Source organism: Acinonyx jubatus, chromosome A3, assembly GCF_027475565.1.
Source record: "Acinonyx jubatus isolate Ajub_Pintada_27869175 chromosome A3, VMU_Ajub_asm_v1.0, whole genome shotgun sequence".
Classification (NCBI taxonomy): domain Eukaryota; kingdom Metazoa; phylum Chordata; class Mammalia; order Carnivora; family Felidae; genus Acinonyx; species Acinonyx jubatus.
In genome coordinates, this window is record NC_069388.1 from 23,092,101 (window position 1) to 23,105,716 (window position 13,616).

Here is a 13,616-nt window from a genome sequence, read left to right on the forward strand (position 1 = left end):
TTCATTAATAGTAAGGGTAAGCAGATAATATTCAATCATAAGCTGTCTGCATGACTCCAGAGGCAGAGCTCCTCCTTTAACTAGTGCCTGTCCCTTTTGGGAGATGTGAAGGGCCACTGGCAGCACCCTTCTGTCAGGGGTCTTGAGCTTGCTGGGGAAGGGACTCTGACCTTGCTCCAATACTCTGTTTATTTTGAGGTAGGCAGTTGGAGGCTTTGTGTAAACACATCAGAGTCCTAGGGCACAGAACTCCCACCAGTACAGTCCTGTTTTGCTTGAAGGCTACGTGTTCTTCCTCAGTTTGCTTCTTTTCCCCCTATCAAATTCACTCCTCAAGCTAGGTTCTTTTTGAAGAGTTGGACACCAGTTGTATTTGTTCAACTTTGGATAAGTCTTTTGGGGATATTGATGTAGTTTGACTTTCAAACTTTTTTGACTGCCACAGAATATAGTCACAGGAGAAACCCTGTGACTGTTTACTGTACAATATTTTCCCCCTTTTCGCTTTTTGTGTGACATTCACATTTTAAGCTTTATACTATTGCCAAATACAGTGGCAACCAGACTTCTAAGTATCATATGGATCTAAACCAAATTATTGCTTAACAGTTTAGTTTTAAGCACAATTTGAGTAGCCTATGGTCATATGTATTAATAAAGACTGTGTAGTTTTATAGTAAGGATTTTTAAGTAAGGATTTACATATTTTGTTCAGTTTGTGACTTGTGAGGCTGTCTTTGGGGCTGCTAATTAAATTTGGGAAATCTTTGTTATACAGAAGGAGAAGCAGGGGTTAAAGAAAAACTTGTCTACTGTATCCATGTCTCTTGATGAGGCAGAGAAGGAAAGGAACAGTGGTGGTGGGCATAGTTTGTCTTTTTAATCTGAAGGGAAAGGAGTATTCCATCCGTGGTGTTCTGCCCATTGGGACCCTGTGGAGAATTTCCTGATTGGCTTTCAGGACTTGATCTAGCATCTGAGCTGCTCCAGCATGCCAAGGTAGGCAACAGGAGTGTGAGCATGGCTTTGGTTTGTTGGAGTGATCCTGCCACCCAGACATTTTGGTGCTCTAGTCTCCTCTTCGAAGCCCGAAAATGGGATTGAAATCTGTTTTTTTTTTTCTTTGTTAGGACTTTGGGAAGGGAAGAGGGCAGTGTAGTTCCTAAACATGAAGGAGTGCTCAACTGGCACTGAATGGATCCAGGTGGATCCGGGAGAACAGATCTGTTCTTAGATTTTTGAAGGGCAGCGTTAGAATCTCCAAGGCAGGGGAGGGGATGCCATAGAAAACAAAGGACAAGTTACTCCCTATTGGCAAAGTGGGATTCCCTATCAACAATGATAAACTGGCTAGCTGTGGGAAGGGAAGCCCTGATTTTTAGGATTTGCCCCATCTCTGTGGCTTAAACCTTTACCAAATTCACTTACAAAATTATGTGATATGTACCACTCATCTCTTGCAAACCATACAGGCCTGCTCCAGCACACTGCTACAAGCCTCCCCAAGGTGTTTTGAATTGCTGTCCTGTGCTTAGGTCTGTGCTGTGTGAAATAGGAGATCCTGAAGCAGTATTTGTTCTACAGATGTTTGTTATTTTATGGACAGTCAAGGAGCTGGAAACATTGACAGTTACGGTGTAGATTGAGTATAGTAGTCCAGGGTGAGAAGTTGTTGAGTGATCGAAATATTGTGAAAAAGAGAACATATAAGAGGTAGACTTGAAGGATAAATAATAGCTAATAGTTATTGGTAATAATAGTTGCAGGATGTGTAAGCACCTTGCATACATTATATACAGCTTTAGAAAAAGATTATACCCCCCCACTTTACTCTCGAAGAACCTGAGCCTTAGAGAGTATTTTGCCCAAATTACATAGGTAAGACATCGTTCTGGTGGGTGCATTAGTAGTACCTCATTGTGGCCAGGGAGAGGAGTAAGGCCAGTATTTGGAGCCTGGTCTCTTGACTGCAGAACCCATACTCTTGCCCACTACATCATGTTGCTGTTGGATACAAGAAGGAAAGTTCTTCAGAAGAGAAGGATATGACTATAGTCCAAAGTTCTAGAGGAGAGGAGCACCGGGGTGGCTCAGTTGGTTAAGCATCCTACTTCGGCTCACGTCATGATCTCATGATCTGTGGGTTTGAGCCCTGCATCCGGCTCTGTGCTGACAGCTCAGAGCCTGGAGCCTGCTTCAGATTCTATGTCTCCCTCTCTGCACCTCCCCCGCTCGCACTCTGTCTCAAAAATAAATAAATGTTAAAAAAAAAAATCAAAGTTCTAGACGATGTAGAAGTCAGAATATTTGAGTTTGGTCCTCGTTTTGTTGAACCTGATGTGTGTGGCCTTATCTAAATCACATTTTACCTCTCCGCCTTGAATTGAGGGACTTGGATTAGATGCTCACTCAGTTCTTTTTTATTTCCGTCAATAGAGGAAAGCAGCCTACAGGGGAGAGCACAAGGGAAGGAGGCTTCAAGTGGTAGAAGACAAAGGAAGAAAAGATTGGTGCTATATATACTTAGTTGTTTCTGTTTGCAGTTCCTGACTAGCACAGAATGGAAGGCTTGGGGGTGCTGGGGGCACATAGAAATAAGCTAGTCTTGTGTTGAGTGTTCTAGAAAGCTCATTTCTTCTTGATGGTTTCAAGCAGTAGGCTAGGACTAGATTTGGGTCATTTCTGAGGATCCCTGGATTATCACTCCTTTCCCAGTATTAATTCAACAGATATTTACAAAGTACCTGCTATGTGTGAGTCACTAGAATAGGAACAAGACAGATTTGGTTTCTTCCCATGTTGAATTTATAGTCTACTAGAGGTAATAGATAATAAGCAAGTAAATAAACAAGTTACACATTTTGATAGGTTTATGAGAAGCTGGGTATTGTTGGGTTGGAGTCAGAGAAGGTCTCTGACTTTGTTGAACTGAGAGTGGAAATGAGACCAGTTAAGAAATGCAGAGACTCTTATAGACATCCAGGCAAGATATGCTGGCTCAGAATATTGGCAAATATTAGACCTCTTTTACAAAAATAAATGAGAAAGTTTTAGAGGCTTTTATTGACTCACTTAAATGTGATATTTAATATGGTTTCATAAAATTTCAGTCCTATAAAGGATGCTGAAAGTCCTATGGGATTAATTATAATGGCACCAGATGAAAAGTAAAGGAGTCTGGCTTAAGGACGTAGCTCTTCAAAGGATATGGAATAGAAGAGTGACGTGAACTAGGAGTTTTAATTATGTAAGATTTCCAAACAGGTAGGCTTGGAGCTAGATTTTAAAGGAGATCAGGATTTGGGAGAGAATAATACTCCCAGGCATTAGATAATGTAAAGGGAATATGATTCAAAGGATAGAAAACTGCACATTATAAGGATTTGCTTATAAAGAATTGCTAATTCCAATGAGAAGCCAAGGGGGCAGATTTGTGAAAAACAACTGTGGTAGCACAGGAAGCTCTGACTCTCAGAAATGGAATCCCATCCCATTTGCACATGTAGGTCCACAGAATTCTGATTGGGGTTTTAGTCTGGTCAGAGAAGAAACTAAGAAAAGATAGAACAGGACTAGCTGTGGAGAAGGGGTGCAAATGGTAATAGACTAGGAAAGAATGCTCTAATCTGCCAGAAATTGAGGCCTAGCACAAGAAGAAGCTCCTGTCCCACTGCCAAAGTGTCTTCCCCAAAGCCTCTTTGTCTCTGGGATCTTAGAGAAGCCCTGGAGGGAGGGAAAAGGCCGCAGCTCCAGTTGCCTGTAACTTCACCACCACAGATAATTACTGCTAATACTTTGTAGTTCTCAACAAAGTATCAGGGATAAACCCGTAGTTCTCCAATATAAGTCCTCCGCTTAAACTTTTCCTCAACATTTTATTGTGAAAACTTTGAGTATACAGATATACAGTAAATACCCATATATCTACTATTTAAGTTCTACAATTTAAATGTTTCTATATTTGTTTTACCACATATCCATTCAACATACCATTTACTTATTTATTTATTTATTTATTTATTTATTGTGGATTTAAAAGAAATTGCAAGTATCAGCACACTTCATAAATATTTCAACATGTCTTGAGTTCATCATTTCTTATAGGTTTTTTTGGGGGGGTGGTAACATTTACATACAGTGAGATGTATACATCTTAAGTGTATCATTAGATGGCAATGAAAAATGCATTTGTGGTTCACATTCCTATCAAGATGAGGAACTTTTCCATTCCCTCTAGAGTTCTCTCTTCAGTTAATACCTGCCCCTCCCCTGGGGGACATGGGAAGAATAACCACTATTCTGAATTTTTTCATTATAGATTAGTTTCGCTTGCCTTAAAACTTTGTAAGTGGAGTCTATGTATTTTATGCTTCAGATTCATCCATGTTACAGATATTAATAGTTTCTTTTTGTTATTGCGTAGTTTTCTCTTACATGTATAAATATTAAGGTTTATTCATTCTCATATTGATGGACACTTGGGCTGTTTCAAAATTTTGGCTATTATAAATAAAGCAGCTATGAACATTCTTGTATAAATCTTTTTGTGGACATAACGTTTCCTTTTGGATAAAAATCTGGGAGTGGAATTGCTGTTTGACTAGATGCGTATTTGGTTTTCTAATAAGGTGCCAAACTGTTTCCAAAGTGGTATATTTAATGCTTTCACTAGCGATGTATGAGATCTCCACATCCTTGACAACATTTGGTATTGTCAGTTTTTCTACTTTTAACTGTTGTGGTGGATATGTGATAGTATCTCATTGTGGTTTTAATTTGCATTCCCCTGATGACTAGTGCTGTCGATCACTCTTCCTTTGTGTATTTCCAATCCATATATTTTCTTTTACGAAATATCTGATCAAATTCTTTGCCCATTTTTAAATTGTCACTTAGTTTTGAGTTCCAGGGGTCCTGCATTTAAATTTTAAAGCTCAGTTGTACAAGATAAGAATAGAGAAGATTTACTGCTGGACAGTAGTTCAAATGGAAAAGGCCTGAAAGTTTGAGTTGAGCAAAAGCATGTTACCATTTATTCAACAAATGGTTATAAGTACCATGTACTAAGCCACTGATATTAGGGATACAGAAGTAATACCCAGTCCTAGTTCCAAGGAGCCCATAGATTATGAGGGTAGACAGACAAAAATCGAAATTTTGGTGGCAGTTTCAGTGTTAAATCACTAATATTTAATTTACTGAATACCCACCATAGGGTAGGTCCTGTTGTAGGTACTGGAGATAGGCAAACCAGATGTGGTTCCTACTCTAATACAGCTTACTTTCTTATTTTCCGTATATGGATGAAGACCATGCAAAAGCTTTGACACAGGGAATGAGATTGATGTGTGTATGTGTGTCAGAAGTGAAACCTGGTTGGAACATACTTATGTGGCTAGATGATTAGTTAGATAAGGGTCAGGTCTTGCAGGGAGGGCCTTGTAGACCATTGTAAGAACTTTGGACTTTGAGTGTTTTGTGATGCCAATCCAGAGTTTTGAGCAGAGAAGTGGTATGACCTAGTTTCTGTTTGGTTAATAAAACACTGTGTGTGTGTGTGTGTGTGTGTGTGTGTGTGTGTGTGTGTGTGTGTGTGTGTGTTTGTGTGTGTGTTTGCTTGCAGGAAGATGATGAGGAAGCCATGTAATCATCCAGAGGAGAGATGATAAATTTTACTTTGGGATTGTGGGTGAGGCTTCATAAAGCAATGATGTCATAGCAGAACTTTGAATGACAATACATTTTTTTAGGCAGAAACAGAGGTATCAGCTTGTGCGTGTGTTTGAGGAACCAGAAATAGCTTTGGATTACTACTTGGTTGGGTGGTAGAATGGTAGGAGGTAGAGCAGACTGGGAAGGGGTTTGAAGGTTGAATTTTTAGGGATGCAGGGGCACCATATTGTTACAACTACTGCATTCTGTGTAGATGTGCCCTCTGGAGTTGTGCCTTAAGGTGACCTTGCTAGGGATTTTGGCTCTGAATCTAAGGGCCGTGGGCAGCCATGCAAGTCTTCTAATTAAGGTGGAGACTCTGGAAGCTGACATCAAGGAAGACTAGCTGAGACAGTGCTTAAGGAGAAGCCAGAGAGGAGGCAAGAGAACTCTGGATTTAGGTAGAGGTTGTTGAACTGGAGGTAGAGGCTTTGGGCTTTGAATAGGGAAGAGGACTTGAGTTGTGGTTTGGGGAAAAAAAATAATGAAGCCCTTTAAAAATTATAAAATAAACTAAAATATGGAAACAATACAGAAGTGTATTACAGAAGTGTAAGGATCATGTAAAATCCTTACCTTCATCCCACTTCTCTGAGGTACACCTAAAAGTTGCATTTCTTTGGTGTGTTGTCCACTTTTCTGTGTGTGTGTGTGTGTGTGTGTGTGTGTGTGTGTGTGTGTGTGTGTTTATTTTGTCAACATATTCAAATCTATTGTATATACACATACAATTGAAGTTTAACATGGAGTCCTACTTTTCTTACCATTTTTTCATATAATACCAATATAATATAGTTCTGCCTTATATTTTACCTGCTGCTGCTCAACATTCCATTGTTTTAATGTATCATAGTTTACTTAGTACATAATAGACCTTTAAGCTGTCTCAGGTGTTTTACTATTCTCAGCAATAGTGAAATGAACATCCTTCATTTGTTTCTGCTCTGCAGAGAACATGTAAAGTGAGAAGCATGGAGTCAGACTGTGACTTGGGGAAGTTGTGGTCCCACTCCTTTGGGAGAATGTGTTCTCTGTGTCTTCTCCTTGGGGAACTTTCAAAGGGAAGATCAGGTTGCTCAGAGTCTACAAGCCACATTCTAGGGGCAACATTCAAAAGAACTGGGGCTCTTTTTCCAGATATTAGCTGGGGGTTTCACTGCTTCCAGGTCAGATGGGTTCTCAGAGAGAGATGGAATAAGGCTTTCCTGTGGAAATTTAGACTGGGGAGATACAGGACAAATATGTAGAAATGAGGATTCAGCAGACTTGAGTTGGTTTGGGTGGGACTTTATGGAACAGGCCTGTCTAAATGGATTAAGAGAGGAGCGCCTGGGTGGCTCAGTCAGTTGAGCATATGAGTCTTGAGTTCAGCTCAGGTCATGATACCAGGGTCGTGGGATTGAGCCCCACACTGGGCTCTGCACTGAGCTTAGAGCCTACTTAAGATTTTCTCCCCCCCCCCCCCCCGCCCCTGCCTCTTTCTCTAAAATGTTTTTTAAAAATAGATTAGGAGAGTGGTGGGTTTTCCATCATTGGATGCTTTCAAGTAGGGACTGAGATGATATGAATAGGCAGGCAGTTTGTGACGCAAGCTAAAGTGTAATAATTGTTCCAACATCGGTTGATAATAGCACTCCAGATGGAGAACACAGGGCACCAAGATGGGAACAGCACTATCTGTGAACTAGGTTGGGGGAAGAATTGACTGAGGGTCAGTTTAGGGGAGGCCAAGGCTGGAGGCATCCTGGGGTATAGTGCTGGTACAGATGGTCTGCAGGTGTATGGGTCAGCAAGGACACAGAGGTAGTAACAAGTCTGAGGGTAATTATTATGGGGACTGTAGGAGGAGGGGTTCCTTGGGAGTCATGGTGATCCATGCAAGAAGATAATGTTTCAGCTGAGGAAATGGATGGATTGGAGAAACTTGGTCCTTGATTGCCAGTCAGTTTGGAGGTGGCTGGGCTGGGAGCTGAGTCTGGAGATAGCCTTTTGGATTTCATTCAGCAAATATTTATTATCTAGGTGCTTGGGATACAGCAGTGAACAGAACAAACAAATATCCCTTCCCTCATGTTTATATTCCCTCAGTTTCCATTCTAGTCGGGAAAACATTATATATAGTATATTAGACACTGATAAATGCTAAAGAGAAAAAGCAGGAAAAGGGTATGCAATGTCAGTATTAGTAGGGTTAAAATTTTAAGTACCTAGAAGAGGAAAGCCTTTTTCTTCATAATGGAGATGATGATTTTGAATGAAGACCTAGAGGGAGTGAGGAAACAAGTCATGTGGATAATATGAGGGAAGAAACAAGCTTATTTGAGGAATAGCAGGCAAGCAGACCAGTGTGAACAGAATGGAATGAGCAAGAGAGATGTTAGGAAATTAGGTTAGAGAGATCTAGATCTTTCAAGACCTTGTAGACCATGGTAGAGTTTGGATGTTTTCTAAATAATACGAAATCATTAGAGGGTTTGGGCAGAGGTGTGACATGACCTGACTTAACATTTTAACAGAATCACCCTGGTTGCTGTATTGGGAATAGTCTGTTAGCGTGAGGATGGAGGTGGAGGTGGGGATGGCATAGGATAAGTAAGGGAGACAAGTTAAAGAGGCTAATGGAATAAGCCTGGTGACAAATGATGGCTTGGACTGGGTAGTGGCAGTGAGAGTAGTGAGGAGTTGGATATGAGCAGCTGATTTTAGGCTAGAAGATTGAGTTGGGGGCGATCCTAACACCATCTCAAGATGCAGGGCCCCACAGTTCGTGAGAAATCATTGGAGGAAGAAACTTTTTGGGGAGTAGTATCTGGATCATGGTCATGTTTGAGACAATGTTGGGACTGGAACTTGGATTAGGATCTGATCTGGGGCCAGTAAGAGGGTCAGAGTGAGATTCATTGGTCTCTGAGAAGATCAGGGTTGGATTCTGGGTCTTAGGAGCATTATAGCGATTTTAGGGTGAAGACTAGTTTGGGGTCAAAGTTGTTGATGGAGGCCAGTATACTTTTTCTGCATCTTCCCATCATACCAGGGTTGGTTGTACCCACCATGTCCTGTCCCATGGAGTTCACCTAAGGAATTAGAGGAGTATGGAGGCTCTAGGATCTTCTCTTCCTTGGGTGTCATGGAGCTGGATACAGGCTCAGCCCTGCCTGGGTGAAGCCTGCTGGCCTTCCTAAGCTGGGACCTGTAGTCAGGGAAGGGTGGAAAGGGTCCTCAGTGCTTGACTTAGGTCCTTTCTTCCCAGATGGCCCACTGTGTGACCTTGGTTCAGCTGTCCATTTCCTGTGACCATCTCATTGACAAGGACATTGGCTCTAAGTCTGACCCACTCTGCGTCCTTTTACAGGATGTGGGAGGGGGCAACTGGGCTGAGGTGAGAAGGACTGTGGGTTTAAGGTTGTGGAGGGAGGCTAGAACTATTTGGGGGGGTTGAAGAGTGTATAACTGTTACGCTAATTGGCCTCTGCCCACAGCTTGGCCGAACTGAGCGAGTACGGAACTGCTCGAGCCCCGAGTTCTCCAAGACTCTGCAGCTTGAGTACCACTTTGAAACAGTTCAGAAGCTCCGATTTGGCATCTATGACATAGACAACAAGACACCTGAGCTGGGGGATGATGACTTCCTAGGAGGGGCTGAGTGTTCCCTAGGACAGGTATGTAGGGCTAGGGATTAAAATCTTTCAGACACATGTTCAGTAAGAGCCCTAACAGACCACCCAGACTGTCTGGAACATGGAGGAGGTGGGGGTCAAGCAAGACCTAACCCTGTCTGAGATTTTGCTCTCCCACCTACCCCTGCTCTGCCCCAGATTGTGTCCAGCCAGATAATAACTCTGCCCTTGATGCTGAAGCCTGGAAAACCTGCTGGACGGGGGACCATCACGGTAAGGAAGAACTCTGGGGGAAGGGGGTTACGTCAAAGAGGAATTCATGAGGTGATACAGTCTCCTGCCTTCCTTTCCTAGGTATCAGCTCAGGAGATGAAGGATAGTCGCGTAGTGACCATGGAGGTGGAGGCCAGAAACCTAGATAAGAAGGTGTGTCTGGAAGGAGGAGGCCTTGGGGATTTAAGAATTAAGGGGACAGGGATGGTATGTTGGGGGGCAGGGGTGAGGACTGGTATAGTTGTCTCTCCCTTAGTCTTACACTGGGGTCTCTGTGGCATTGACAGGACTTCCTGGGAAAATCGGATCCATTCTTGGAGTTCTTCCGTCAGAGTGATGGGAAATGGCACCTGGTATACAGATCTGAGGTGTGAGACCCCTGGGGTTGGGCTGAGTGGGTTATGAGAGAATCCCTGGGGCTTGTGATTATCAAGGTTTGGAACATAGGGAGAGCAAGACTGTACATGGATAGGGAAGGATGACAGCTCCCCATATGCCAGCCCAGAACTTACTAGAGGCCTTGCCCTCCACCTTCAGGTAATCAAGAACAACTTAAACCCTACATGGAAGCGCTTCTCTGTTCCCCTTCAGCATTTCTGTGGGGGAGACCCCAGCACACCCATCCAGGTGAGGAGTTTGCCTCCTGAATGGACCGACCAGGGGCAGAGAGCCTGGGGAGGGATTTATTCTCACTATATACACATAGTCCCCTCCCCCTCCCCCTCTTCCCCCTGCCTCAGGTGCGATGCTCAGACTATGACAGTGATGGTTCACATGATCTCATTGGTACCTTCTACACCAGCTTGGCCCAGCTGCAAGCAGTCCCGGTGAGTGCCAGCCCAGCTCAAGGGTGTTGAGGTGGGCCTAAAGGACTACAGCCCCAGGGAGGGAGGGAGGGAGGGCAGAGCAGCTCTAGTTCTGGCTGATGCTCTGGGAGTTTCCTACCCTAGTTTTTCTTTCCTCACCAGGCCAATTTTGAATGCATCCACCCTGAGAAACAGCAGAAAAAGAAAAGCTACAAGAACTCTGGGACTGTCTGTGTCAAAATTTGCCAGGTGAGACACTAACCCATGTGACCCAGGCTCTGACCCCTGTGCTCCATGGCCCCAATTTCTTCACCTCAGCTGTGATCCTGGTTTCATCTACAGGTTGAAACACAGTATTCATTCCTGGACTATGTGATGGGAGGCTGTCAAATCAACTTCACTGTAAGTTGCTTTATCAGGGGCAAGAGAACAGATCTGGAGCTCAAAGTGGCCTTCAGCTCCCCTCCTCCCTTCCTCCCAGGTTGGTATAGACTTCACAGGCTCCAATGGAGACCCTTCCTCCCCGGACTCCCTGCACTACCTGAGCCCAACAGGGGTCAACGAGTACCTGACAGCACTGTGGAGTGTGGGCAGCGTGATTCAGGACTATGATTCGTGAGTAACTTGTTCTCTTGCCTGCCCTCCTCCCTGCAGATGTTTCAGCCTCTAGGGTCACAGTCCCCTCTCTGCCTCTTCTCCAACTCACTGTCTTCCCACAGGGACAAGCTTTTCCCAGCATTTGGATTTGGGGCCCAGGTGCCCCCTGATTGGCAGGTGAGCACTCCTCCCCAACTCCTCTATTTTCAGTGTCAGGGTCCTGATTTGGGGGGATGACGTAGATTTGCTGTCTGGCACCCAGCTTTATGTGGAGATGCAGGGATGTATCCCTATAGGCATATGCACAACAAGTACTCAGGACTAAATAGTTCCTATACAATGCTTGGCATATACCATAATGTCCTGTTTCTTTACACAAATAAGACCATGGAGAAAGAACCTCATTTTCATTCTTGCCTTCAGGTCTCCCATGAATTTGCCTTGAACTTCAACCCCAATAACCCCTACTGCACAGGTAAGTTCCTCCAACCTCCAACATAAGGCAGATCTGTCCACACCTAGAGGGCCAAGCCTGTGCAGACAAGGGAGTGTGGGGTAATAGGGGCAGGTATCTGATCCTGTTGTGCAGAGGAGTGGATTTTAGAGCTAGGTCTCTAAGAGACTCAAATCTAGGTCTCAAATCTTTATCTTGCGTCTTGCTAAAACCATGTGACTTGGGGCCAGTGTGCTTTGGCTTCATAAAAAGGATAAATACTATAAGATATTGAATATTTAAGGAGAAGATATATGTAAAGTTTGAAGAAGTAAGCCTCGGCAAATACCAAGTGCTCTCTATTATCATCTTTGCCTGGAAGCTCACTGGTACTTATCTGGGCATCAGTGGAAGCCTTCGTTCAGCTCTTTTTAGGGTACTTTTACCCAAACTCTTTTGTCTAGAGAGGTTCCAAATCTCGTGGCTCCCCCAACATGGACAACAAACTAAAGTGGTCTGTATATATAGACACACACATATTTTTTTTCCTGAAATGTTTGAGAATTATAGTGAATAAGTCCTATCCCAAGTTTGCCTCCGAGACCCCACCAACTTTGCTCCCTTTATCCCTAAATAGTTAAGTGTGTGTTTCCTAAAGTCAAAGATATTCTCTTATGTAACTACAGTACAATTCCCAAAATCAGCAAGTTAACATCAATACTATTATCCAGTCTAGAATTTATTCATGTTTTGCCAGTTGTCTTTTACAGCATAAAGAAAATCTCAGATTGTGTAATGCATTCACTTGTTTTGTCTTCCAGAATTCTTCATGTCTGTCATGATAATTGAAATTTTTTAAGATTATAGGCTAGGTAATTTGTAGAATGTCTCACAGTTTGGGTTTACCTGGTATTTCCTTATGATAGATCCAAATTATGTATGGGCGTTCTTCTCAGTGCACCATGTCAGGAGGCCCATGATGTAGATTTATCCTACTACCAGTCATGTTAACTTTGATCACTTGGTTAAGGTAGAGTCTACTACCAGGTTTCTCCACTATTTGTAATTAATAAATATCTTTTGGGAAGATACTTTGAGGCTATATAAATATCCAGTTACTCATTAACTAGGATTCTCTGGTTTTAGCTCATATTGATCTTTGCGTGAATCAGTTATCTCTAAGATTGCCAAATGATTTTGTAATTCCTCCTACATTTATTAAGAGCTTCTTAGACTGAGTTATGGGGGGAGGAGGGAGGTTGGAAAAAAAAATTAAGAACTTCTTCCTTCCCGGTAATTATTTAATATCTATAGATTCTTATTTTAGTAATTAGATTATAATTCATTATTAAGTGGGTTGTAATCTGATGCTCAACTGTCCTAGATTTGTTTATGAGACTCCTTAATTAGTGTTAACTCAAGTGGTGATTTAGGGCAAGTGCTCTTCTTCTCTTTGGTCTTAATTTTTCCATCTGTAGGATAAGGTTAAGTACCTTGGGTTATAGGGGTGCACCCAGGTTCTCAAATCTCCTTGGCCAGGATGGGGTGATGTCAGGACTGACTCAACCCTGAAGAGGCTCAGTATTTTAGTGTGGTTTTTTTTTTGCCCTCCTTTTCTAGGCATCCAGGGCATTGTGGATGCCTATCGCCAAGCCCTGCCCCAAGTTCGCCTCTATGGCCCCACCAACTTTGCACCCATTATCAACCATGTGGCCAGGTTTGCAACCCAGGCTGCACATCAGAGGACTGCCTTGGTGAGGATCATGAGAGGTATAGGTAGTGGTGGGCAGTCTTGGTCAAGGGCTCCCTTTAGGACTACGTAACAAGGGACTTCTTGTCAATGTGGGGATGTGTAGCTGGGGTGTTTGGAGGGTCTGCCTCAGTTTATGAATGGGCTTATCCCCAGCAATACTTTGTGCTGCTGCTGCTGACCGACGGTGCTGTGACAGATGTGGAGGCTACACGTGAGGCTGTGGTGCGTGCCTCACACCTTCCCATGTCAGTGATCATCGTGGGTGTGGGTGGTGCTGACTTTGAGGCCATGGAACAGCTGGATGCTGATGGTGGACCCCTGCATACGCGCTCCGGGGAGGCAGCTGCCCGTGATATAGTGCAGTTTGTGCCCTACCGTCGCTTCCAGAATGTGAGTGGGGGCAAGTTTGGGGGCTGATCAGATCT

At 43.3% G+C, this 13,616-nt stretch overlaps 1 protein-coding gene across 9 annotated transcripts in view; it reads left to right on the forward strand.

Moving 5' to 3' along the window:
- The window catches only part of LOC106973876 (RNA-binding protein 12), a 34,932-nt gene that overhangs the window by 20,820 nt on the left and 496 nt on the right, over window positions 1-13,616 (forward strand). For all 9 annotated transcript variants that reach the window (XM_027069960.2, XM_027069965.2, XM_053200025.1 and 6 more), the window contains 14 exons: window positions 8,963-9,091; window positions 9,192-9,371; window positions 9,528-9,602; window positions 9,684-9,755; window positions 9,890-9,970; window positions 10,140-10,229; window positions 10,343-10,429; window positions 10,571-10,657; window positions 10,751-10,810; window positions 10,890-11,023; window positions 11,128-11,182; window positions 11,429-11,480; window positions 13,059-13,192; window positions 13,345-13,581. In XM_027069960.2, the coding sequence (XP_026925761.2) occupies window positions 8,963-9,091; window positions 9,192-9,371; window positions 9,528-9,602; window positions 9,684-9,755; window positions 9,890-9,970; window positions 10,140-10,229; window positions 10,343-10,429; window positions 10,571-10,657; window positions 10,751-10,810; window positions 10,890-11,023; window positions 11,128-11,182; window positions 11,429-11,480; window positions 13,059-13,192; window positions 13,345-13,581 (1,473 nt within the window). The remainder of the gene's footprint in view (window positions 1-8,962; window positions 9,092-9,191; window positions 9,372-9,527; window positions 9,603-9,683; window positions 9,756-9,889; window positions 9,971-10,139; window positions 10,230-10,342; window positions 10,430-10,570; window positions 10,658-10,750; window positions 10,811-10,889; window positions 11,024-11,127; window positions 11,183-11,428; window positions 11,481-13,058; window positions 13,193-13,344; window positions 13,582-13,616) is intronic.